The sequence below is a fragment of the Panonychus citri genome, unplaced genomic scaffold, assembly GCF_014898815.1.
Source record: "Panonychus citri isolate SS breed McGregor unplaced genomic scaffold, ASM1489881v1 Contig00077, whole genome shotgun sequence".
Taxonomy (NCBI): domain Eukaryota; kingdom Metazoa; phylum Arthropoda; class Arachnida; order Trombidiformes; family Tetranychidae; genus Panonychus; species Panonychus citri.
Window position 1 is genome coordinate 1,432,199 of NW_026515482.1, and position 25,164 is coordinate 1,457,362.

At 32.7% G+C, this 25,164-nt stretch overlaps 4 protein-coding genes across 7 annotated transcripts; 2 read left to right on the forward strand and 2 right to left on the reverse strand.

Annotated features, from left to right (window-relative positions):
- Positions 1 to 547: 547 nt before the first annotated feature.
- Positions 548 to 3,827, reverse strand: LOC128387106 (protein LSM14 homolog B-like). Of its 3 annotated transcripts, none has more exons than XM_053346262.1 (5): positions 3,352 to 3,827; positions 3,002 to 3,159; positions 2,640 to 2,809; positions 1,360 to 2,348; positions 548 to 1,175 (listed from the first exon to the last, which is right to left on the reverse strand). In XM_053346262.1, exons 2-5 carry the CDS (start codon positions 3,114 to 3,116, stop codon positions 998 to 1,000), a joined length of 1,452 nt encoding a protein of 483 aa, XP_053202237.1. In that variant the 5' UTR covers positions 3,117 to 3,159; positions 3,352 to 3,827; the 3' UTR covers positions 548 to 997. The 3 variants fall into 3 exon arrangements, with proteins under 3 accessions (XP_053202237.1, XP_053202236.1, XP_053202235.1); XM_053346261.1 differs by having other exon boundaries at positions 548 to 1,253; positions 3,421 to 3,825; XM_053346260.1 differs by having other exon boundaries at positions 548 to 1,253; positions 3,352 to 3,825.
- A 662-nt stretch (positions 3,828 to 4,489) lies between these two features.
- On the forward strand, positions 4,490 to 15,280 carry LOC128387102 (acetyl-CoA carboxylase-like). Of its 2 annotated transcripts, none has more exons than XM_053346256.1 (18): positions 4,490 to 5,239; positions 5,346 to 5,486; positions 5,981 to 6,092; positions 6,491 to 6,625; positions 6,925 to 7,136; positions 7,345 to 9,549; positions 9,693 to 10,208; positions 10,290 to 10,401; positions 10,528 to 10,670; positions 10,779 to 10,948; positions 11,050 to 11,148; positions 11,251 to 12,457; positions 12,559 to 13,311; positions 13,425 to 13,773; positions 13,834 to 13,963; positions 14,056 to 14,176; positions 14,246 to 14,373; positions 14,476 to 15,280. In XM_053346256.1, exons 1-18 carry the CDS (start codon positions 5,024 to 5,026, stop codon positions 14,696 to 14,698), a joined length of 6,972 nt encoding a protein of 2,323 aa, XP_053202231.1. In that variant the 5' UTR covers positions 4,490 to 5,023; the 3' UTR covers positions 14,699 to 15,280. The 2 variants fall into 2 exon arrangements, with proteins under 2 accessions (XP_053202231.1, XP_053202232.1); XM_053346257.1 differs by having other exon boundaries at positions 14,246 to 14,387; positions 14,476 to 14,615.
- Positions 15,281 to 15,754: 474 nt separating this feature from the next.
- Positions 15,755 to 18,825, forward strand: LOC128387103 (glutarate-semialdehyde dehydrogenase-like). Its single transcript, XM_053346258.1, has 2 exons — positions 15,755 to 16,486; positions 17,409 to 18,825. Exons 1-2 carry the CDS (start codon positions 15,869 to 15,871, stop codon positions 18,411 to 18,413), a joined length of 1,623 nt encoding a protein of 540 aa, XP_053202233.1. The 5' UTR covers positions 15,755 to 15,868; the 3' UTR covers positions 18,414 to 18,825.
- A 794-nt stretch (positions 18,826 to 19,619) lies between these two features.
- LOC128387104 (protein hunchback-like) lies at positions 19,620 to 22,180 on the reverse strand. Its single transcript, XM_053346259.1, has one exon. It carries the CDS (start codon positions 21,282 to 21,284, stop codon positions 19,662 to 19,664), a length of 1,623 nt encoding a protein of 540 aa, XP_053202234.1. The 5' UTR covers positions 21,285 to 22,180; the 3' UTR covers positions 19,620 to 19,661.
- Positions 22,181 to 25,164: the final 2,984 nt, after the last annotated feature.

Consider the following 25,164-nt stretch of genomic DNA (forward strand, 5'->3'; position numbering starts at 1 on the left):
TCGTTAAATTATTGACAATTTAATTTCCTTTCTAATTGTTGATCATAATTTAATTTTCTCTCTTATCATCTAATTATTATCAACTTTTATCTATCAATATTTTCGTGTAAATAAATCAATTAAGTGCATCAGTAATTAAGTTAATCATCATCATCAAAGTATCTAAATTTACACTCTAGTTAATCAATCTTATCATCACCATTTTAAACTTAATTGTTGACAATCAATTGAATAATCAGCTTAACAAATGATCATCGACAAAAAAAAACAAGGTCAATCAGTTGTCCTTTAATTTGATTGTTCAATTAACACTAATCAACTGCCAATGATTGCTGGTTAATCAGAGACAATTTTTTAATCACAAATTTTTTACTCAAGAGATTAAGACACAGCAATTAATCAACAACCAATCAGGTTAACTAAATCAACGGAAATCAAGGTGAAAACATCAACAGTTTACAAATTGTCGGTTAATTGTTAACCCCTATTCCTTTTAAAGGTGAAAAGCAATCAAATTAAAATTCGCGAAAAAAAAAAGACTAAACAATTATGATTAATGTGCAGATTTTTAATTACCAAAAATTTTTTTTCTTTATAATTTCAACATGAAGTTTTTTCCCTCTTTGTTTTGAAGTTTTGCTATAACTTAGATTGTATTTTTTTTTTAATTATTCATATTCATATTATTATTATCATCATATTAATTTTTCATGTTGGTAAATTTACTTCTTTTTCATTGGTTCATATTTGCGTGTTTTTGAAATTCTCTTTTGTTTTGTTGAACTGTTTGAACCAATGAAATGAACCATTTAAATTTTTTCTTCTTTGTATTTGTGATAAAACTGATTTGTTTGTTGTTTTTCATTGGTTCATTTGCTTGTTTTTGAAATTCTCTTTGTTTTGAATTGTTTTGTGTGTCGTACCATTTAATTTTCTTTTCAACTTTGTATTTGTGATAAAACCGATTTGTTTGAGTGATGATTGTGTTCATTTTTTTTTACCAGGATACTTCACGGGGTTGATTCACTCGTCGATCACTTGAATTTGAACCATAATTACGTCCACCTCCTAGTCTATGATTATGGTTGAAGTTACGGTTTCCATTGTTATAATTCTGCCTTTGGTATCCGGAAAAGCCACCGTTAAATCCTCCTCGTCCACGGTATCCTCCTCTTCTGAAGTTATTAGCAGTTAAACCAAATGTTTCAGCATTCATTTTACGTTCTTGCCTCCAGTCTATTCTGCTGACTTTTCTATAAGACACCATATTAAAAGGTAAAAGAAAGTAACAAATAGATGAAAGTTAGCAAAATACACTGATAAGGTTAAGAATTTTGATACAAAGATTGATTAGCTTACCCTTTACTTCTTTCTAAAGCTTCACAGCTAATTTTATCGAAGAAAGATTTTGCCTTGTCATAAAATACATATTCTTCGTCTTCCTTTTTCTCATCACCATCTTTTGTAGATTTATCGTCATTATCGACAGGTTGTTGTGGTTGTTGTTGTAATTGTTGAGGTTGCTGGGATTGTTGAGGTGATTGTGTTGATCCTGTTTCTCCTTCCTTCTTTTCACTGTCCTCTAATTTAACTTTAGACAATTTGTTTTCTAATTCTTCAAATTCCTTATTTGCCTTTTCAAAGTCAAAATCATCTTCTATCTTTAGAGAGGTTGTGGGCTTTGTATTACGTTGAATGGGTCCTCGGTTATACTGAGGTCTAGGTAGCGGGGGAGCTCGTCCCATCATTGGTGGTCCTCTTTTAGGGGGTCCCATGATTTGAGGAGGTGGTGGAGGTGGTCCTTGTCTACCTCTACCACGGAAATTCATATTACGTACAGATGGAAGAAGTTCTGGTCCAGGAATCATTGGTCTTCGGCCATACTGTGGAGGACCTTGTCGTCGATCACCCCCCATAACGCCACTAACTCGATAACCATCCCTGTAATTTTGATGGTTTCTCGGATCTCTGTTTTGTAAATGGTTTTTAGAAGCTTTATCATCACGATTGTTTTGAACCTTGGGTGGAACCGAATCTGATACAGGACTACGTCTATGGCCACCAGTAGGTGATGAGTTACCTGATCGGAAACCCATAGATGTTGTAGCCCCACCGAAAGCTGGTACAGCAGGTGGACCACTAGTTACACTGCTTTGACTTCCAGCGGCAGCACTGGTAAATACTGGCATATTGGCGATACTACCGACTGGTCGAGATGTTGGCGGTGCAATGGCTGATGTTGAACCAACAGTGATTTGTGATGAAGGTCCATTTAAACCAGTGGAAGGTGCTCCAGTTGACAAACTAGGTTTGGTAAATGTTGTACTACTACTGGGCATTGATGATTGCTGTAGGTGGAAAATTTTGTGTGAGTGTGAAGAAAAAGGAGAAAAAAACAAAAGATTTTAATATCAACAGGTTTCATGGTTTCTAAAAAGCTAAGGCAACCAAAATTCATAATGATTATTGCTTTCTGATATTGCAAAGCCACGTTTTCATTAAATTACTCAAACTCATGAACCGGTCATGATGATTTTGGAAATAGAATGAAAAAAAAACAGCTTTTCTCAGAAATCAAAATTAAAATAGGCATTGCCAAAGTAAAGGCTTAAGATTTTTTTCTTCTAATCTCAACTTACAGCTTGGATTATAGCTGGATCACCCAATGCTTGAGTAATACTTGCTGGGGGAGGATCATCGACAATAAGATCTTTAATGTCATTAGCTCTAAATATGATGTATTCAAATATTTCTTCACGTGGAGCTATATATTTATCTACTGGACGATTCTCGGTACCAAAAGATCGAACTGCAAGAAAAAATAATGTAAGAAAAGTGATTAGTTACATCATGACAACAAAATGAACATGAAAACAAAAAAAAGGAAAGAATGAAAAATAATATAGAATAAACGAGAGAAACATAAGAGAGCGTGAGAGAAAAGTACTATGAGCAAAAGGAAAAGAGGATGATGATGATGAAGATGATCAAATGTGCATACCTTGTGCAAGAGCAATGGTTGATTCACGGGTGTCAATGGTATATAATACTCCTTCATAGCGAATTTCAGATTTACTAATTAAACTGATTTTAGAACCAATGTAAGGTGTTGCCATTTTGAAACTTTTAGATATTCGAAACCGGCTTGGAAACACTTCTCTGCAAAACAAAAGGTGCAAACAGTTAATACAAGAAAAATATGAAAAAGAATGATGTGCACAAAGAGGGAGAGAGAAAGAGAGAAGAAAAAAGAGAGAAAAGAGAATAGGAAAATAGAGAAAAAAAGAGAATAGAAAGGGGAAAAAGAGAATAAGATAGAGATGGAGAGACAATGAAAAAAAAGATGGAAACCTTTGAGATTTTGGTAAATTGTCTTTGGAGAGAAAAAAATAAGTGTAACAGGGAGACCAATTATATCACCTTCTTTTTTTTAAAATAGAGATGAAGCAACAATGATGAATTTGATGTCAATTGATTACAAGTGCTGATAACCAATTAACATAAACAGGTAATTAAGAATTTAACCAAGAACACAATAAAATAGTCCTTTATTTTATATTTCCAAGGGATTTTCAACACCGATGAATAGAAACACCAATAGTTTAAGCGAGCAAAAGACACTGACTGGTAACAGTGAGTGCGAAAGAGAATTGAAAGAAAGAGAGAAAAGAAAGGGGAGAAACAGAGAGAGAAAGAGATTGAATAAAGAAAATCAGTAAGAGAGAGAGAGAGAAACAAATGTAAATTATATAATTTGGAGAGAGAGAGAGGAGGAAGAAAAGGACAGAAAGATGAAAGTTGAAAACAGATAAAATTCTAATAATAATTAAAAGAATTGATTAGATCCTTTAAATACCTGGAGATGAGAAAACAAGATGACCACAAGGTAAGGGAAAAGAAAGAGATGATCGACAGAAAAGAGAGAGAAAGATAAAGAAAGAGAAAGAGAGAGAGAGAAGAGAAGAAAAAAAATACACACTCAGTAAGTAGAAAAAGAGAGAAGAAGATAATCACCAAGAAGACACAGACATCGAAAGAGAAGAAAGAAAAACCGAAAGAGAGAGAAAGAAAAAAAAATGAAGGAAGAGAAAAAAGAAAGAAAAATGTTAACCAAGAAACCGAAAAAGAGACAAATGCAGACAGAGAAGAAGAAAGAGAGAGACCGATGATGATGACAAGAGAAAAAAAGAAAATGGGGGAAGACAAAGATAAAAGAAAAAGGGAAAACTATGAATTCATTTCCCTCTTTTACTTTTCTCTTTCTTTTTATCTTCTTCATTCGATCAATTGTTTCCCCTTACGAAACTCAATCGATTTTCACCTAATCGATTGATTTTCCTTCTCTTTCTTTTTACATTCTGTCTTTTTCTCTTTCTAATTGATCGATAGAAATACGACCCAAATCGATTTTCCCATTTTTCGAACAATCGAACTAAAATCGATCCATCGAAGTGATCAGCTCATTTTAGATTTTTGGTTCTCTCTCATCTTATTTATCGGGCGATTGCCTTTCTGTGTGTTTGTGTCTCTCTCTCTCATTTATTTTCTGTTTTCTTTAATAATATTAGTTTTTCTTTTCATCTCTGGTGTTTATTACAATCAATTGGAGAAAACCTTGGCAAATTCTACACAAAATAATCAACTTTGTGACTCTGTTGTTGATTAAATTCTTAATTACCTGTTATTGTCTATTTGACTATTTTTTACCATTTGTAACCAATTGACATCAAGTTCATCATTTAAATTTGTTGCTTCTATCAATTGATGTGTTGTAATAATTACAGCATTTTTTTCTGTGTTACTGGTTTTTTTAATTTATCTTCTTCTTCTTCTTCTTCTTATATTCAGTTATTCTATTAAGAGAGAAAAGGGGGTGATACTGTTGTTCGTTTTTTTTTAATTTTCTTTTTTCCATTGAAAAGAGAAAAGAATTTCAAGTTCAAAAATATTCTTTTTGTAAACATTTTCATCAAATCTTCTTCTTCTTTTACATACCATCTCTCCCTGATGATTGATTGAACAAATGATTCAATCAATGTCCGGACCTAATCTTTGCTCACATGAAGTTGATGCAATTCCGACACCTGAAGAATTTGTCAACCGATTTGATGGGTTAAAGGTTATTAACAAAGTTTTAATCGCCAACAATGGTATTGCCGCTGTTAAATGTATGCGATCAATTCGTCGTTGGTCGTATGAAATTTTTCGCAATGAAAGAGCAATTCGATTCATCGTCATGGTATTTATTACTTTTTTTCTTTTCTTCTTACTATTATATTAATCATTTTCTCTCTTTTAATATTCTTTTATTTTATTATCATATTCTCTTTATAATAATCTCTTAGGTGACACCAGAAGATCTTAAAGCCAATGCTGAATATATTAAAATGGCTGATCACTATGTGCCTGTCCCAGGAGGACCAAACAATAACAACTATGCTAACGTTGATTTGATTGTTGATATCGCTAAACGAACTAAAGCTCAAGTAAGTAGTTAATTGTTTTTCTTTCTTTTTTCTTCTTCTTCAATTCGAGATCAAATACATTAGCATTTTAGTTTAAGGCTATTTTAATTAGAAAAGATCTTCTGACTTTAATGACCTGATTTGATATCTTTTTTTAAAGGTAAAAAAGTAAAAGTTAACAAAGTAGATTAGCAACAAAGTGTAAAACAATTTAAGTTAGTTTAAAGTTCACACAAATTTTTCGAAATATCTTCCAGTGATGTAGATAGAAATCATTATCATTTAACTGTAATTTCTTTTACTTTCGAGCCATCACGAAGCTAATATAATATTTTAATAATAATGAACAACCAAAAGTTCACTAAGTAAGCACCGAGAAATTACTTAATAATGAAGAAAGAAAAAAAATTTCAAACCAGGGCAATAATTAGGAATTTCCAGAGAAAAACATTAAATTTGTAAATTCTTCTCAAATATCGTATCTCTAATGTTGATATTATTTTCCTCATTTTCAGGGTGTATGGGCCGGTTGGGGACACGCCAGTGAGAATCCCAAATTACCCGAACTATTGACCAAAGCTGGAATCGCGTTCATGGGTCCACCTCATAACGCTATGTGGGCCTTAGGTAAATAACGATAATAATAATAATGATAATGATATTTATCTACGTTATCCTGACTATTATTAACCTTTTCTCTACGAGGAAGAGGGTATGATAAAATTCTACTACCACGTCGTCATCATCTCTTTAAACACTCTATTCTAATGTTGTTGCAAGAAAACATGTTTAGATATTTGATTTTATTTCAGTCAAATATCAAATGATTAACTTGCCATTAGCAAGACATTTCATTTGTCTTGTAACTTCCTTTACCGAATTTTGTTGTTTTCTTCACTTTCTCTTTTAATATTTTCTCTCTCTCTTTATGAAAACATTTTTTTGTTAATCCATTCATGAAAAATTTTATCAAAAAGTATTAATTGTCTACAATTTCCTCGTATCATTAATATCTATTATTACAGGAGACAAGATTGCTTCCTCAATTGTTGCTCAAACAGCGAAGGTGCCTACTCTTTCCTGGAGTGGAAGTGGCCTTGTAGCTTCTAATTACGTCGAGGGTAAACCTATCAAGATATCAGCAGATCTTTATCGTAAAGGTGAGCATTTTCATCATCACCGATGATGATGATGAAATGATGTACGTAGACCATTTTTCATTTTAAGTTGGTTTTCTTTCACTCTCTCTCTCTTTCTTTATCTACCTGTCAAAATGTATCTGATAAAATAATCTTACATCAATTATTTGTCAACATAATGTTAACACTAATTTTGGCTTTTCCTTATGAATGAAACAAAACTTTTGTTCTGTTTAATTTGGTTATTTGTTTGCTTTTTTTTTCATATGCTAATTCTCATTTTACAATTTTGATTGTATCTTTTTTACTCTACTATGAAGGTTGTGTTACGGATGAAGATGAAGGTCTTGAGGCAGCTTATAAAATAGGTTTTCCGGTTATGATAAAGGCATCTGAAGGAGGTGGAGGTAAAGGTATTCGTAAATGCGAAGCAGCCGATGAATTCCCGATTAAATTTCGTCAAGTACAGAACGAAGTTCCTGGATCACCTATTTTCATCATGAAATTAGCAACTTGTGCAAGACATTTAGAGGTCAGAAGTCAAAACTTTCTCCATTTTTTTCATTATCTTCTCACCTTGATCCTGTTTACCTTATTTACATTCCTCTTTCTCACTCACGTCTTTTACTCTCCTGGTTCCTTTTTTTTCACTATCCTTCTAAAATCATCAGGAAATATCATTTATTATTTTTTACTTGACTGACTTGTTTCTATTTTTCTTTTTAACGATAAACCAACAGGTTCAACTCCTTGCCGATCAATACGGTAATGCAATATCACTTTTTGGTAGAGATTGTTCAATTCAACGTCGACATCAGAAAATTATTGAAGAAGCGCCATGTGTAATAGCTATAGAGGAAACTTTCGCTGAAATGGAAGATGCTGCCGTTAGGTTAGCTAAGATGGTCGGTTATGAGTCGGCAGGAACAGTTGAATATCTTTATGATCCAGCAGAGAAAAAGTTTTATTTTCTTGAACTGAATCCTCGTCTTCAGGTTGAACATCCATGTAGTGAAATGGTTTCAGATGTTAACCTACCTGCTTGTCAATTACAAATAGCCATGGGTCTTCCTTTGTACAGAATTAAAGATATACGTTTATTGTATGGTGAATCTCCCCTCAACGATAAGCCGATTGACTTTAGGTTTGGACGTGCTTACCCTCGGGGACATGTTATTGCAGCTCGAATAACATCAGAAAATCCTGATGAAGGTTTTAAACCATCAAGTGGAACCGTTCAGGAGCTCAATTTTAGGAGTAACAAAAACGTTTGGGGATATTTTAGTGTTAGTGCTTCGGGTGGTTTACATGAATACGCTGATTCTCAATTTGGTCATTGTTTCTCTTGGGGAGAAGATCGTGAAGAAGCAAGAGAAAATCTTGTCATTGCATTAAAAGAATTATCAATTCGTGGTGATTTTCGTACAACCGTTGAATATTTAATTACACTTTTAGAAACTGAAGCTTTCCAAAGAAATGAAATTGATACTGGTTGGTTGGATAAATTAATTTCTGAACGTGTTCAAAGTGATAAACCTAAAACGACAATTGCACTTATCTGTGGTTCCATTCATGTTGCTGATACTAAATTTTCTGCTAATTGGCAAAATTTTGAATCTTCCCTTCAAAAAGGACAAATTCCCCATTCAAATACCTTGAACAATTTTGTTAGTGTTGAACTTATCTATGAAAATGTTAAATATCTGGTTAATGTTGCTAAAAGTGGTCCAAACAGTTATTTTCTGGTTCTCAATGATTCATTTAAAGAAGTTGAGTTTCATCAAATGTCCGATTCCGGTTTATTACTTTCAGTTGATGGTTCATCTCATGTTACCTACATGAAGGAAGAAATTGACCAATATCGAGTTATTGTTGCCAATCAAACTTGTGTCTTCTCAAAAGAAAATGATCCAACCATTTTACGTTCTCCATCACCAGGTAAATTGCAACAATTTCTGGTTGAAGATGGTTCACACGTAAGCTCAGGTCAACCGTATGCAGAAATTGAGGTCATGAAAATGATTATGACACTTACAACCCAAGAAAGTGGAATCATCCGACATGCTAAACGATTTGGTGCCGTATTGGAAGCCGGTTGTATACTGGCTCGACTTGATCTTGATGATCCAACAAAAGTACGTCGAGCTGAATTATATACTGAAGGATGGCCAGAATTAGCATTTAGAGATACTGGTGGTAAAGTAGCTACCGAAGCTGATTCACATCACCCACAGAAATTAAATGTTATCTTTTCCTCTGTTAAATCTCATCTGGAAAATTATTTGGCTGGTTATGTTTTACCTGAACCCTTTTTCACCAATAAGATGCAAGAAAATGTTACTCTTTTCATGAAATGTCTTAAAGATCCTCAACTACCATTATTGGAACTTCAAGATATCATCTCATCTAAAAGTGGTCGGATTCCACCAACAGTCGAAAGCTCAATTAAAAAATTAATGCAAAAATATGGTAAAAATATCACTGCCGTTTTACAAATATTTCCCTCCCAAGAAATTGCCTTAGTTATTGATAGTTATGCAGCTACCTTGGAAAAACGAAGTGACCGTGACGTTTTCTTCCTAAATACTCAAGGAATTGTGCAATTAGTCCAACGTTATCGTAACGGTATTCGTGGTCGTCTACGAAGCTGTGTTCAAGATTTATTAAAAAATTATATCGACGTTGAGCAACATTTTCAAGCCGGTGATTACGATAAGTGTGTTTCTACCCTACGGGATAAGTATGTCGACGAAGGGATGAGCAAAGCGGTGGCAAACATTTTCTCCCACTTGAGTGTAGCAAAAAAGAATCAATTAATCATCAAATTAATCGATCATCTTGCTAGACAAGAACCAGGATTAACTGAAGAGCTGAGTAATATCCTCAATGCACTCACAGCTTTAAATAGAAGTGAAAACGTTAAAGTAGCTTTAAGAGCACGACAGGTATGCACGTGAATTGATTATCATTATCATGTTTCTCTTGTCATCACCATATGAACATATGATAATCATGTTACAATTAATCTGATTTTCCTTTCCTAATCTAATCTATTTTATGAATAATTTTTCTTTTTCTGATTTCTCAGGTTCTTATTACTGCTCATCAACCACCTTATGCTCTTCGATTTAGTCAAATGGAGGCGATGTTTCTCTCGGTTATCGACATGTACTCACATGAATTTGACGCCAACAATATGAACAAATTAATTATTTCGGAAACTTCAATTTTTGATGTTCTTCATCAATTCTTTTATCATTCCAATATTGTTGTCAGAAAGGCTTCCCTTGAAGTTTATGTTCGCCGGGCGTATATTTGCTATGAAATGGTTGCCTTACAGCATCTTTTCATTCGTAACTGTTCAAAGGGTTTATCTACACAAACCGAATTAGCTAATTGTTACACAGAAAATAATGATTCCGTTATACCAACAGCAGTTTTCCACTTTATACTTCCTTCATCACATCCATCGATTTCATCTCAACCACTTGCAGCTACCGTTGAGGCTTATTCAAATTCATATGAGGAATCATCTAATGGACAATTACATTCCAATTACAGAATTGGTGTGATAGCTGCTTTCAAAAATCTAGAACACGTTGAGGTATAAAACTATTGATTGATTGTTTACTTTAGACTTTGGATTCTTTTTTGCTTATTTCTAATTCAATTTTTATTTAAACAGGAACATTTTGACAGCTTACTCAATGCTTGTACAGAATATGAGAATGATTTATCAGATGAATCTTCATCTCCCACCAATGATGTATCTTCAAGTGATATGAATGGTTTCAATGGTTAGTTAATTCAAGTTAATTACACTATTATCTGTTTTCTGTTTCTTGTTCTACCTTGATGAACATAAAACTTTCACTGTTAATCTAATTATTTCATTCTTAATTCATATCAATTGTCAATCTCAGGTTCAGATAAAATTAAGACTAATGATGATAATGACGATGAATCTAAAGCTGAACCAATTCACATTATCAATATTGCCATCAAACCTGAAGGTGCTGATGATGAAAACTTGTCCAAAAAGTGTGAAAGTTTTTGTCAAACTAGAGTAAGTTTAAAATTCATTCATCCAATTTTAGATTGTCATTCTATTCTTATCACTAATCATTAATTGCAACTTCCTTATCTACTTTCTATTATTATTAAATCTAAATAGAGTAAACAACTGATTGAACGAGGAGTCCGTCGAGTTACCTTTATTGTTTGCAGTCTTTATTGTTTCCCTCGATACTTTACCTACAGACAACGCGATGGTTTCGTTGAAGATCGTATTTATCGTCACCTCGAACCTGCACTTGCCTTCCAATTAGAAATTAATCGATTAAGGTAAATTATTGTTAATCCAATTAACGTTAAAATTGCAATTATTTCAGGCTATTAATAATTTTGTTCTTCTCTTTTTCCCCAATTTACCAATAAATTGATAGGAATTATGATTTAGAAGCGATTCCAACTGCCAATCAAAGAATGCATTTATATCTTGGCAAAGCAAAATCAATTCATACAAAACAATTATCAGATTACAGGTAATCATCATCAGTTATTTGATCCTTCTTCATGGAAAAATAGATTTATTTCTCTCATTCAAATAATCTTTAACTTTTTTTTATCTTTTTTTTCCTTACCAGATTCTTTATTCGAACGATCATCCGACATTCAGATTTAATCACTAAAGAGGCTAGTTATGAGTTCTTACAAAACGAAGGGGAAAGATTTTTACTCGAAGCCTTAGATGAACTTGAAGTTGCATTCACTCATCCTTCTGCCAAGCAAACTGATTGTAATCATATATTTTTGAATTTTGTACCTAAAGTCACAATGGATCCATTGAGAATCGCCGAGAATGTTAAAAATACTGTTAAAAATTATGCCTCTCGATTGAGAAAACTTCGAGTTCTTCAAGCTGAACTACGAATGAGAATACGAATGACCACCAATGGTAAATGTACACCTTTCCGATTATACGTCTCATATGAATCGGGTTACTCATTAGCTATTCATCTTTACAAGGAGACTCGTGATCCAACCTCAGGTTTAACTAAATTTGAGGCTTGGGGTGCACCTTATTACGAACCAGGACCTTTAAACGATCACGCAATTTCAACACCATATCGAACGAAAGATTATCTCCAATCGAAACGTTTTCTAGCTCAAAGTAATGGGACTACTTACATTTACGATTTTCCGGTAATGTTTCAAACTGCCCTCACTCAAATTTGGAGGGAATACTTAAAATCTAAAGAAGATTATGAAGTTGAAATTCCTCGAAATGTAATTTCTTATGTTGAACTAGTTGTCGACTTTGCTACTGAAAAAGTTTCAGAGGTTAAACGTCAACCCGGTGAAAATGAGTGCGGTATGGTTGCTTGGCGATTTACCATTTATACACCTGAATATCCTGAAGGTCGTGATATTATTGTGATTGGAAATGATATTACTCATCAATTGGGTATTTTTGGTCCACAAGAAGATATTGTTTTCAATTTGGCCTCAGTTCGAGCTCGTGAATTGGGTATACCTCGAATTTATATCTCAGCTAATAGTGGTGCTAAAATTGGTCTTGCTGAAGAAGTTAAATCAATTTTCCAAATTTGTTGGATCGACAATAATATACCAGATAAAGGTTTTCATTATCTCTATTTAAGTCCAGAAAATTACAAGAAAGTTGAAAAATCAGTAAATGCTGAATTAATTGAAGATGAAGGTGAACAGAGATACAAAATTTTGGACATTGTTGGTAAAGAATCGGGCCTTGGTGTTGAGAATTTAAAATATGCCGGTTTAATTGCTGGAGAAACATCCAGGGCATATCAAGATGTCATAACAATTACCATGGTTAGTTGGATTAACTTTTCCATTACTTTTGAATTCTATTGAAAATTATCATTAACTGTATACAAATGAGATTAATTTGATTTTATCTTTTTTTTTCATAGGTAACATGTCGTGCAATTGGAATTGGTTCTTATTTAGCTCGTCTATCTCAACGTATTGTTCAGCTTGAAAGCTCACACATTATTTTAACTGGACATGCATCGTTGAATAAAGTTCTGGGTACTGAGGTTTATTCATCAAACAATCAATTAGGAGGAACACAAATTATGTTTGCCAATGGAGTTAGTCATGCCAAAGCAAAAGATGATTTAGAAGCGATTCTTGTGATACTTGATTGGCTTTCTTATGCTCCTAAAAGACGAGAGAAACCACCACAACTACCAATTCTGTTTAAAGCAAAACCCTCACCATTACCAATAATGGAACCAATTGATATAATTGATCGGGATGTTGTCTACTGTCCGACAAGTTCACCATATGATCCAAGATGGATTCTCAATGGACGCGAATCTCAGCAAGGTGTTTGGGAAGAGGGTTTCTTTGATAAAGGTACATTCCATGAAATAATGGCCGGATGGGCTAAAACTGTTGTCTGTGGACGTGCTCGCCTTGGGGGTATACCTCTTGGTGTTGTCTCTGTTGAAACCAGGAAAACGGAAGTTATCATTCCAGCTGATCCAGCAAATCCAACATCCGAAACTAAAGTGCTCTCCCAAGCGGGTCAAGTCTGGTTTCCCGATAGTGCATTTAAAACTGCTCAATGTATCAATGATTTTAATCGTGAAGGTTTACCTTTAATGATTTTTGCCAATTGGAGAGGTTTCTCAGGTGGAATGAAAGATATGTACGATCAGGTAAGTTTATTTTCTTTTTTCCGGTTAATCAGTTGATTTACTTTGCGCTTTTCATTAACAAAAAAAACTAGAATAATTAATTAATCATATCTTTCAATGTTTTCCTTTTTTAGATTCTAAAATTTGGTGCTCAAATTGTCGATGCTCTTGTAGCCTACACTCAGCCGATTATTGTTTATATTCCTCCATACGCCGAACTACGTGGTGGTGCTTGGGCTGTTGTTGATACAACAATTAACGCACGTCACATGGAAATGTATGCTGATCCTGATAGTAGGGGTGGTGTTATTGAACCAGAAGGTTCAGTTGAGATTAGGTTTAGGATTAAGGATCAGATCAAAGCGATGCACAGAAATGACATTATCTGCAAAAAGATGATCGCTGAAATTAATAAAGCAACTGATGCTTCGGTGAAGAAAAAACTTGAAAGACAATTAAATGACCGTGAACAGCAAATCAAGGGTAAGAATCAATTAATCAATAATTGACAATTAACTAATTGTTTCACTTGCATATCTTCAGGTGCTTATCATATTGTTGCAACATATTTTGCTGATTTACATGATAAACCATATAACATGTTGATGAGAAAAGCAATCAGAGGAATCATCCCATGGCATAGAGCACGTTATTACTTCTATTGGAGATTAAGGTAATTAATTAATTTAATCGATTAATTGATGGTTCATTTAATTTTCTAATTGTTAAATTTTTTTTTCTCTCTCTCTCTCTCAATATTTGTAGACGTCTTTCTGTTGAAGAAATTTTAAAATGTGAATTGGAATCAATTGATGTAACCATGACCATCGAGCAGATTACTGAATTAATGGAGCAATGGTTCTATGCTGATCAAAAGAATACAAAAGTAATTGAAACAATTAAACACTTGTTTTAATAGAAATTTAATCAACCTGTTTCCTTCTTTTTCTAATAGACTCAACTTTGGAATGATGATAAATTTGTAGCTGAATGGCTGCAAATGCAAATCGATGATCCATCTTCCCTTGTCAACGAGAAACTCAAAGAGCTACGTCTCAATCAATTTTCCCTTGTAATTGAAAGGTAACACTGATAAGGTTATATTTTTACACTTTTTTACAAATTGATTGTAATGATTTACTAATTGTTTTGTTATTGTTTTATTTTCTCTCTTTCTGTTTACAGTGTTTGCGAAAAATTTTTACCCAAAGGTTTAAATTTCGATGATACTAAAAAAGTTGCTAATTGTTTGAAAACGTTAACGGATCAATTTAGCTCAAAAGCCGGTCTTAATTGCAATAATATCAACAATCAACTTGTTGAAGGGGATAATAGCACAATTAAAACTGATTCACCTAAAAATGAATCAACAAGCAATGGTGTTGGTGGGGATGACTCGTCAAAGTAACAATTAACTCTATTGTTATCACAATTATTTTTTAGCTCAATCTTTTTTTTGTTTCTTTATATTAATTATTATTAATATTATTATCATAGTAAATATTATTATTATTATTATTATTATTACAATTAAGAGTTATAATGTAAAATAGTAATAACAACAACAACAATCAGCTGATGATTATCATTACAACTTAAATATAAGGAAACTAAATGAAAACAAAACGGGAAACAATATTATCAGCAATTAATAATTGGTATTTGCTGTATATGATATATTGATCATTTTACTCAATCAATGGTTAATCATTTTTATATACATTTGTGGGAAAAAGATTAACATTTAATTGTTAATCTCTAATCTAATTTAATAGCAACCATTTTCCAAGGCAAATCAATCTACACACAATTAGTACAATTTATTTTTCCATTCAAATTTATAACTGTCTGTTTTTTGTTACAATTACATTATCATTTGGAATATATTTAAGTGCCTTAACAACAATTAAAAGTTAACCATGACTTTGATTACATGGTGAAAACATGGAAACAGTTGATTAAAAATAAACTAAATTAAATTAAAAGTTAATCGTATCAATTTGATTGATTTTTTTTACTTCAAAAAAAAAGTGGAAAAAAAATTAAACGAAACATTTACAACAATTGATTGTATGATCATAAATATTAAAGATAATCTGGTAACAATTAATCACTTTAATTTCTTAAAATGATTAATCACAATGGTTAACACGCGTTAATCAACATGATCACTTATTAATTAACTTACGATGATCATACGATTTGTTTAATTGTCTCAATTGAATTAACATCTTCTGATGTTGGGATATTCAAGTGGTGTGATTTAAATTGACGATAATCAGTGATATTAATTGTTAGCTCAATAATTTCTGTAAATAACTGTAACAAAAATGATCAATAATCGCAATTAAATTGTTTCAATTGTTAATCGATTCTAAATCCAATTTGATGAATTTCATTTTTTCGCTGTTAGAATAACACTTTTGGTCTATTTTCACGAAGATTCGTGAAAATAACTGTTTGTTTTGAATTTTCGTTGATAGTAAATCGTTGTGATTAGCCCAATGTCTTTCAAATGATTAGTTAATTTAATTGTTTCATTTAGAATATAAAATTTATTTAATAAATTCCACTCAAAATGATTCAATTCGCTACTAGAAGTAAATTGATTCTGTCTAATTTAACCTCTTTTGATTGCATTCCATTTCTATCAATTGTATCATCATCATTACGATATCAAAGGACATCTTTATTATCATCAAATATGTCTGATTGTTGCCATTATTCAAGTAAATCATGTTTGTCATCAGATTATTTTTTAGACAAGGTATTTATCAATGGCAAATGGGTTGACTCTTCAAGTGGAAAGAAATTTAAAGTAACCAATCCAGCAACCGAGGAGATAATTGGATACGCACCAGAATGTTCAGAGAAAGACACAATTTCGGCCATAGATGCTGCTTCTAGTGCTTTCCATGAATGGAAAAACACCTCGGCCAAGGTGCGATCAACCCTGTTGAGAAAATTGTTTGAGCTTCAAATGAAGAACGGTAACCAGTTAGCAGAATTGATTAGTCTGGAGATGGGTAAACCTTTACGCGAATCTAAAGGTGAAATAAATTATGGAGCTTCGTTTTTCGAGTGGTTCGCCGAAGAGGCGAAAAGAATTTCCGGTGAAATGTTTCAAAGTCCATTCCCAAATTCGTTGACACTTTTTATTCGAGAACCAATTGGACCAGTTGGTATAATAACACCAGTAAGTCGAGACAACTGATTCGTAGGAAAATAATCAATTGAACAAAATTCTGTTGGTCAAACAAAACTGGACCAATGATAACAACTCATCTTAATAACCTTTGTTTCCCAAATCTTAGTTTCTCCTCTTCTTGACTCTTATAAAGGTTATAAGAAATAGACAAAAAGAGAGAGAGAGAGAGAGAGAGAAGGTAAAAGATTCAAAATCAACACTAATCCTCTTACATTTAGAACTCATAGTCAACCCTTAGGCGATAACTTTGTCGAGAGAAGCAAACAAAATGTAAAAATTCATCACCATAAATATGGATAATAACTGGAAAGAAACTGAAGATCGAAGCCCAAAATCAGCAACCAATTAGTGGGAAAAGTATGATGGATCAACTAATTTAATCCAAGACAAAAAAAAACTAGATTAGTTTCCAAGGATAATCAACCAGTTTAAATCTTCCAATCGAACACCTTTAAAACCGTCAACTAGATTTGTTGATCTTTTCTTGCTCTTGTGAACAAGCAACAAATTAACATTAACATGTTGACGATTCGATGTTAAAAAAAGTTTCTCCAATAATTATAATCTCATCCTCCTTTAACCCTGTTGCTGAGATTTTGGTGAGAACCAGAAAACCAACACTAACCCACTCACATTCACACACTCAACCCTTTAGGGTAAAAGGCCATAAAAATGATTCAATTAACTATGATTGTTAAATTGAAGGTAAACCGCTGAGTCCAAGATAATTGTGATGATGGTTGTGGTTGTTGACAATCGAGTTATCATAAAAGTGTCAAAGTTAAATACAAATAATTTCCAATTGATTGTTTACTCGTTCACGACATTTAATTAACTTTCTCTATCTGATTTTTTAATTGATCTGTTATTGATTTGATCTTTTTTCTTCTTTCATTTCTTTAATTTTTAGTGGAATTTTCCAAATGCAATGATAACCCGAAAATTGGCCGCCGTTCTTGCCTGTGGGTGTACAGCGGTCATTCGTCCAGCGGAAGATTCGCCTTTCTCTGGTTTAGCATTGGGTAAACTTGTAGAAGAGGCCGGATTCCCGCCTGGAGTGGTAAACATTATCACCTCTTCTCGAGATGAGGCCTCGACCATTGGTTCCGTTTTAACTCAATCGCCTAAAATTGCTGCAATATCGTTCACCGGATCAACTAATGTGGGTAAACATTTATTGGCCTCTTCAGCGTCGACGGTCAAACGGGTTTGTCTTGAGCTTGGTGGAAATGCTCCTTTCATTGTTTTCGATTCAGCCGATATACCAGCCGCGGTTCAAGGCTGTATCGCGTCAAAATTTCGTAATACTGGACAAACTTGTGTCTCCGCTAATCGTATTTATGTTCAATCGAAAGTCTATCAGCCATTTATCGATGCTCTTTCCAAGGAAATGTCAAAATCCCTTGTGGTTGGTGATCCACTTGACATGGCCACAACCGTTGGACCTTTAGTAAACTCGAAGGGCTTAGATAAGGTTAAAGCTCATGTTGACGATGCACTGGCCAAAGGGGGTAAACTGATTGTCGGCGGTAAACACATTAAAGGAAACTTTTTCGAACCAACATTGATTGCCGATATTTCAGAGAGTATGAAAATTTGTTCAGAGGAAACATTTGGACCATTGGCTGCTATCGTTCCCTTTGAAACAGAGCAAGAAGTCATCAGCAAGGCCAATTCATGCCGTGTCGGTTTAGCGGGTTACTTTTATTCCTCTTCTCTAGATCAAATTGTCAGAGTTTCCAGAGCCCTTCAAGTTGGAATGGTTGGTGTTAACGCTGGAATCATTTCGTGTGCCGAAGCTCCGTTCGGTGGAGTAAAAGAAAGTGGCCTTGGTCGGGAAGGATCTCACCTTGGTATCGAAGAGTTCACCAATGTTAAATACATCTGCATGGGGTCACTTAACTTGACCAATTGAAAACTAAACTTGGACTAAACTGTAAAGCAAAAAAAAAGAATCAATTCTCCAAGAAAAAATTGAAATTTCTGTAAAAAAAAATTCTGTTGTTTTCCAAATAATCAAAGTCAAGATTATCATCACTTTCTAGTGATATAAATCATTAACCTTGTTGCTTTTCACATTCAGTGAAAGTGATACATGGTAAACAGGAAAACAAAAAATGACCACCGGTCAAGTGCTTACCTTTCCAACGTTGACAAAAAAAATCAAAGGTCATAAAGATACAATTATCATTATTTTATCGATGAAAAGGTAAACCGCTGAATTAAGGATGATAATGATGATCAAGGTAAAGATGATAACTGGATGGATGATAATGACTGTTGTGGTTCCACCGGTGCCAATAAAAGTGTCACCAAAAGTAAAAAAATGATAACTTTTTTTTTCCTCTTCTCATAAAACATATTATCTGACTGGTCAGTTATAAGTGTCTTTATATTTAACACTTATCCAGATAGAATTGATAATTGTTGGATTGGTTAATTGTCTTACTCTCTCTCTCTCTCGTGTTAATTGATCACCATTGTTACTGATGGTCAAATTTGAAAGGCTTAAAGGTAAATTGATTTAAATATTTGACTTAAATTGACCATTACACAGATTTTTATGGCCCATAATTACTGTTCTTGACCATTTAAATTATCATTATTACCAATCAATTATTATTATTATTTTCTTGACCCTTAACTAGAAACTAATATTATAATAACTTTCAACTTTTTTGTTTTCCTTTTTTTTTCCCAAATGATAATTGTTATCATTATTGTTATCAATCAATTATTACTAAACAATTAACAATGTTTGTAAATTGTTAATAGCCCATAGTAATTACCATATCTCTATTATTTATGTGTTCATATAGATGGACAGTGATACCTGATAATTATAAACTGACCACTAGAAAGTGAAACTTATTAACCTGGTTGACAATTAATTTACACAATTGACAGCCAATTAAATATTTTCATTGTGATTACTGTTAATTGGATTAGTTACATTTTAATCAGTTAATTAGATGTAAAAAAAAACAAAAGTTTACCCTTTCAATTAGTTGCTGAGAAAACAAACATTTACAATTACAATTAGATAATTGTAAAAATTATCGAGTCAATTTCATTGATAATAATTAAATTGGAGACAAAGTTTTCATTTTAAATTGTATTGTGTGTGTGTGTGTGTTTCAAATACACTTAACATGTATTATTATTATGACAAATATTTACATTTACAATAATTATTGTTATTATTTGTGATATTTTTACTGGTCAAGTCCAGGGGAACGTCCTCACTGAAGGTCCAAAAATCGTGACTCGAAAGGGAGGTTAAGAGTGGAAGAGGTAGATGATGAGGTGGTTTACCTGTCAGGGATGAGGGATAAGGTGATGATTTGACTGTGAGTTCAATGGGTGAATGAGAGAGAGATGAATTTGGTGGGGACATTGATATCGACATTGTTGCTGTTCTTGATGATGAAGAGGAAGAGGAAGAAGATGAAGAAGAAGATGATGATGAGAATGATTTTGAATCTCGAAGTGATGAAAGTGATGTGGTCAACAGAGGTAAAGGTAAAGTTGTAGGTTCATTGGCTATTTGAGGGAAAGGAGTTGATTTAATATTATTATTATTATTATTTCTAGTAATTGTAGTAGATGATGATGTTGGTGTTGTTGTTGATGTCGAGGTTGAAGTTGAGGTTGATAATTGAATAGGTGAATGTGATAATGATGAATTAGGTGGGGACATTGATATTGACATAGTTGCCATTGATAAAGATGCAGTTGAAGATGATGATGATGATAACGGTTGATGTTGTTTCTTAGATGAGGAAGTTTCTTGATTCAATGATTTAGATTGTAAATTGTTATTATTATTATTGTTGTTGTTGTTGTTGTTTTGTTGGTTTTGTTGATTGTGTGATGATGATGAAGATGATGATGATTGTTTCCTTTTAGGTCGAGGTCCTCTTCTAGTACCATAGACATCAATTATCGGATATGGATTAACGGTTCCGTCTAAATTTAGTACCGGTGAGGGCTGATGTTTGTGTTTACGAAGGTGCATCTTAAGGGAGTGACAATATTTTGTCGCATAGGAACAATCCTTACATTGGAATTGATAAACACTCGAATGTGATTTAAGGTGACTATTTAACATTGATTTGTTGACACAAGTATATTTACAACCGGGAAATGAGCACAGAAAAGGTTTGGAATTGAAATGATTACGTAAATGGTATTCCAAGTGATGTTTAAACTCGGTTACGAAGGGACAATTAGGGCAGGTTAATTGTTTCTCACGTTTAATGTGAACTGGACGATGGGTCCAAAAATCGTGCTTAGATATGGCAATATATTCACATTGTTTACACTTATAACGACGAGGTCGATTTACCGATGATGATAATCGGTTGTTGTTGTTGTTGTTATTAGATGATGAGGATGAAGATGATTTTGAGTCACGAAATGATGAAAGTGTTGTGGTTAATAATGGGAGAGGTAGAGTTGTTGGTTTATTGGCGATTAATGGGAAAGGTGATGATGATTTAATTGAATCGATTGAAGGTGAACTTGAATTTGGTGGTGACATTGATATTGACATTGTTGAAGTTGTTGTTGTTGTTGTTGTCGTCGTTGTTGTAGCGTTTGTGGTTGATGATGAGGTTGATGCCGATGTTGAGGTTAACGATTGATGATCTTGTACTATTAAGGGTTTTCTTTTGGTCTTTGGACCTCGTCGATAAACATCACTCACTGGATGGTAAAGAGCAACTGAGTTCGTACTCATATTTAGATCCGGTGTAGGTGGTTTCTTATTTTTTCGCAAATTCATTCTCTTTCTTTTTTTTTGTTCGACAAAAAGAGAGAAAGAGAAAGGTAGCAAAGGAGGAGACTAAGAGGAAGATGAAGATGAAGATAAAAGGTAAGAAAGGTAAAAGAGAGAGCAAGAGAAAGAGAGAAAGATGATGATAAGGAGGAGGAAAAAATAGCAGAGGGAAGAGGTGGTGGTGGTGGTCAAGAGAAGAGAGTAAAAGGTGTACACAACTGTCCGAGATACGCACGCACACGATGAACGAATTCACTTTTTGCAATAATTTTGTTGTTGTTGTTTCGGTGAGTTAACTGTTGTTACGAACTTTTAACTTCGATATGGTTTTTGTACTTTTCTTGTAAAATGGAAAACAAAAAGTGAGAGGTAAACACACACTCGACCAGGTCAAGATCTATGAATGTACTGATGATGAAGGAATAGTGAGAGTATGAGAGAGTGAGAGAGAGAGAGAGAAACAGCCAAAAAAATCATCATTTGCCAGAGGAAAAAGGTGGAGTCTTAAAGAGATTGTAGGAGGAGAAATACATAGGAAAAGTCTATGGGCACATGAGCAAAATTGTTGATAAATCGACGAGATTTTGTTTTGTTTTTTTGTTTCGAACAAAAAAAAACAACAAATTCGATTCGAAATTCGTAATCAATTTTTTACTTTCTCTTAGGTGTAACAATTAACTGACAAATTAGATTGTAAACTCTGCAATTTAAATGGTAAATTACTTTTTCTTCAGTAGATTGAAATTGTTTGTTGTTAACATATTGCCAATTCTTGGGAGACAATTAAAAGTCAATATTTTGATTTAATTTTTTTTTCTTCGGCTCAAAATGAAGAAAAACAAAAATTTTCACAATTAACTGTTAGATTTGATTGTTTGAATTGATGATTTTTTACTCAACTAAAAAAAATTCTCATATGATTTATTTTAATTACTGTTAATTAAGTTGTTTGTGTGAATTACTGTATTAACCCTTTGGGGTTTGTTGATTTCTGTTGACTTTTTTTTGAAAAAAAAGTTGGTTGTTAATCAAATAATCAAATTACTTCTAGTAAATTATTAGTTGTTGTTTAGTTTAATTAGTCTAGTTGGTCAAAGGGTAAGATAATAAACAATTACCAGCAATTAATAATCAGTAATTTACACTGGATTGGTTGATTGTGTTGACAATTAATCAATTTGATGGGAGAAAAGTTTTCTCAATAAACAATTAACTTTTTTTTCCTTCTTAGTGTTAATTTGAAACTTATAATAATCAACTGATTACCAAGCTCACATTGATATCGGCAATCAGTTAGTAATTAATGATTAGTTGATCAATTGGAAATCTATTGGAAATCATTGAACAGGTAATTGAGAATCGAAGTGGAAATGGAAGAAAAAAAAATTAATTCTGTTCGCAAATAGAACTTTTTTTTTATTCTAATTGTATGTCAGTGATGATGACTGACCAGTGACCCTTTTCTCTTGATGATGACCAGTGGCTATCATAAAATTTGGGTATAAAAGGAGGGGTAAAGAGTGGTCAGTCAATTCTGGTAACTCTTTGATACTCAAAAGTAACGGTAATGAAAGGGAGTTGGTCAAATGAAAATCGAAAATCATTTTGATGGAGAATTAGTTTTTTTTTCTTCTCTCAATCTTGTCCATCCCATTTTCCCGTTTCTCTTCATTAATATTATCATCCTCATAATTATCATCATCTTACTCATCACTCATCATCTTTCATTAGCCTAATTGTGATCCACTTATTATTAAACATCAATAACCAATTTGAAACAACTTTCACTTTTTCAGCTTCTTCAAAGGGTCAGTGTATCATTACTGTGGCTACTTTAATGACCATTCAAGTTTTAACTGGTCAGTAAGCCTTAAGTAGACTAAAAAAGAGAGAGAGAGAGAGAGAGAGAATCATAAACAAAATATTCATTTGTAAAGAGATGGACAGTAGACTTTAACTGACCACTAAAAAGGTTAAAAACTTATCCACCCAACAATTAAATATCCTAATTACAATTCAGAAGCTCATATGATGTTTCAACCTCCGATTCTGATGCTTTTAAGTCTGATTGATTCATCTTCCTTTTCATCCCACCCTCGTCATCATCATCACCTTTTACCACGATGACCACAACCTCTTGACCGATGTTCATCTTCCCAGTGACGAAAAGATCGAGAAACAAATTAAAGAAACGCAAACAACGAAAACAAAAAAACTTTTCTTTTCTCTTCCTGTTTCCTCCATGAAATCGAAGCTTCGAAACAGACAGAACAAGAAGAAAAAAAATCGAATAGAATCTAAATAAGATCAATATAATTTTTCGAAGTCACGCAATCGGCTTCATCTCTTTCTCTCTCTCTCTCTCTCTCTCGTCATCATTTTTATCATCACATAATACCAATGGATGATGATGATAGATCCTCCTTCTTAAGGTAGGTTTGATCATGCTCTTTGCATCATCAGCATCCTCATCATCTTTTGTATCAACATCATTTTTATCAATCACCTATTTTATATACGATATAGAAAAAGAATATTTTTCTTTTCATTTTTTTTTCTTTTCTCTAATAATTTATAATGATAATTTTTGAGCACAAAAAAAACACATACAGAACTTTATCCCCACTGAGTAACCCTAATGAATATCATGGGAAGAAACTTCTGAGAAATTCATTGAATTCAAGAGAAGAAGAAAAAAAAACTTTAGGTAAACAAGAATTGTAAATATAAACACTGGAGAAAATGAAAATGTTCATGATGATTATGATTCAGTTTCAGGGTAATGTTTATATTGAAATGTTTTACATCAACAGTTAATAACAATTAGTTGAAAGGGAGAGAGGAAAGAAAGTTTCATCATGATAATATTTCAATATTCAGCATAATTGGGTTACTCTCAATGAAAAGATTTCATGTTCATGTGTAAATAGTTATTAACCATTTACACTGAATCGTTAATCTTTCATGAAAAATATTCGAGAATAAGTTTAGTTCAGTAACTGATTATCCCAAATGACTAACGATTCATTTTTAAAACGAAAAAAAGATTTCAATTCAATTTTATCTAAATTCAACATTAAGGTAGCCGAAAATTTTTGTAGAATCTTCATCATTCCAATGATATGGTCAATCTAAAACTGACCACTCAGATAGAGTGTCAATATAATCAAGCGTATCAATGGTCATTCTTATTCAATTTAAAGCTTTTCCTTTTTTCAGAACTTTTTTGTCTTCTCTTGTTGTTTTTTTGCTCCACTTGGAATACAGGTCGGTACATAAAACATTTGAACGATTTTGACGCTTAATTGCGATTAGTTGGACAATTAATTTTTAAAAATTTTTTTGATTAACTTAGAGCCTAATCATTCAGAATTTTAATGAACTTTTACTTAAATTTTGCTGATAAAAATTGCAGAAATTAAAAAAATTTTTCATATTTCAAAATTCAGTCAATTGACCTGGTACCCAAACGGACGGAGAAAATTATTGTAAATCACACAGTTCAGAGGTTAAAGTCAATTCACAAGATGTACTTTCAAAATTTCAAAATTAGGAACCAAAAAGTTATCAGTTTTAAGTGAAAACAAAAATCCATAGAATACATGTGATTTTGAAAAATTTTAATTTCTGTTTTTTCCATAGACCTAATGTTAATTTTGTAATAAAGTGAAAATCAATTTTGCACTAAAATCTTTCTAATTTCTGCAATTTTATCAGAAAATTTAATTAAAGTTTATTAAAATTCTGAATGATTGAATAAGTTAATCAAAAAATTTTAAAATTAATTTCAACTTTTCCAATTAAGCTCAAAATCGTTCAAATGTTTTATGTACCACTTGTAATGTTTTCGTGTTGATTTTGTTTCTACTTTACTCTTTTCTCCATC

Excerpts from the sequence above, each read along its gene's own strand:
- LOC128387106 (XM_053346261.1), bottom strand. The coding sequence starts at position 3,116 with ATGGCAACACCTTACATTGGTTCTAAAATCAGTTTAATTAGTAAATCT. Across the intron at positions 2,349-2,639 it reads ATCCAGCTATAATCCAAGCT|CAATCATCAATGCCCAGTAG; the intron begins GTAAGTTGAGAT and ends TTCCACCTACAG. Across the intron at positions 1,254-1,359 it reads GCTTTAGAAAGAAGTAAAGG|AAAAGTCAGCAGAATAGACT; the intron begins GTAAGCTAATCA and ends GGTGTCTTATAG.
- LOC128387102 (XM_053346256.1), top strand. The coding sequence starts at position 5,024 with ATGATTCAATCAATGTCCGGACCTAATCTTTGCTCACATGAAGTTGAT. Across the intron at positions 6,626-6,924 it reads AGCAGATCTTTATCGTAAAG|GTTGTGTTACGGATGAAGAT; the intron begins GTGAGCATTTTC and ends TCTACTATGAAG. Across the intron at positions 13,312-13,424 it reads TGAAAGATATGTACGATCAG|ATTCTAAAATTTGGTGCTCA; the intron begins GTAAGTTTATTT and ends TTCCTTTTTTAG.
- LOC128387103 (XM_053346258.1), top strand. The coding sequence starts at position 15,869 with ATGATTCAATTCGCTACTAGAAGTAAATTGATTCTGTCTAATTTAACC. Across the intron at positions 16,487-17,408 it reads CAGTTGGTATAATAACACCA|TGGAATTTTCCAAATGCAAT; the intron begins GTAAGTCGAGAC and ends TTTAATTTTTAG.
- LOC128387104 (XM_053346259.1), bottom strand. The coding sequence starts at position 21,284 with ATGAATTTGCGAAAAAATAAGAAACCACCTACACCGGATCTAAATATG.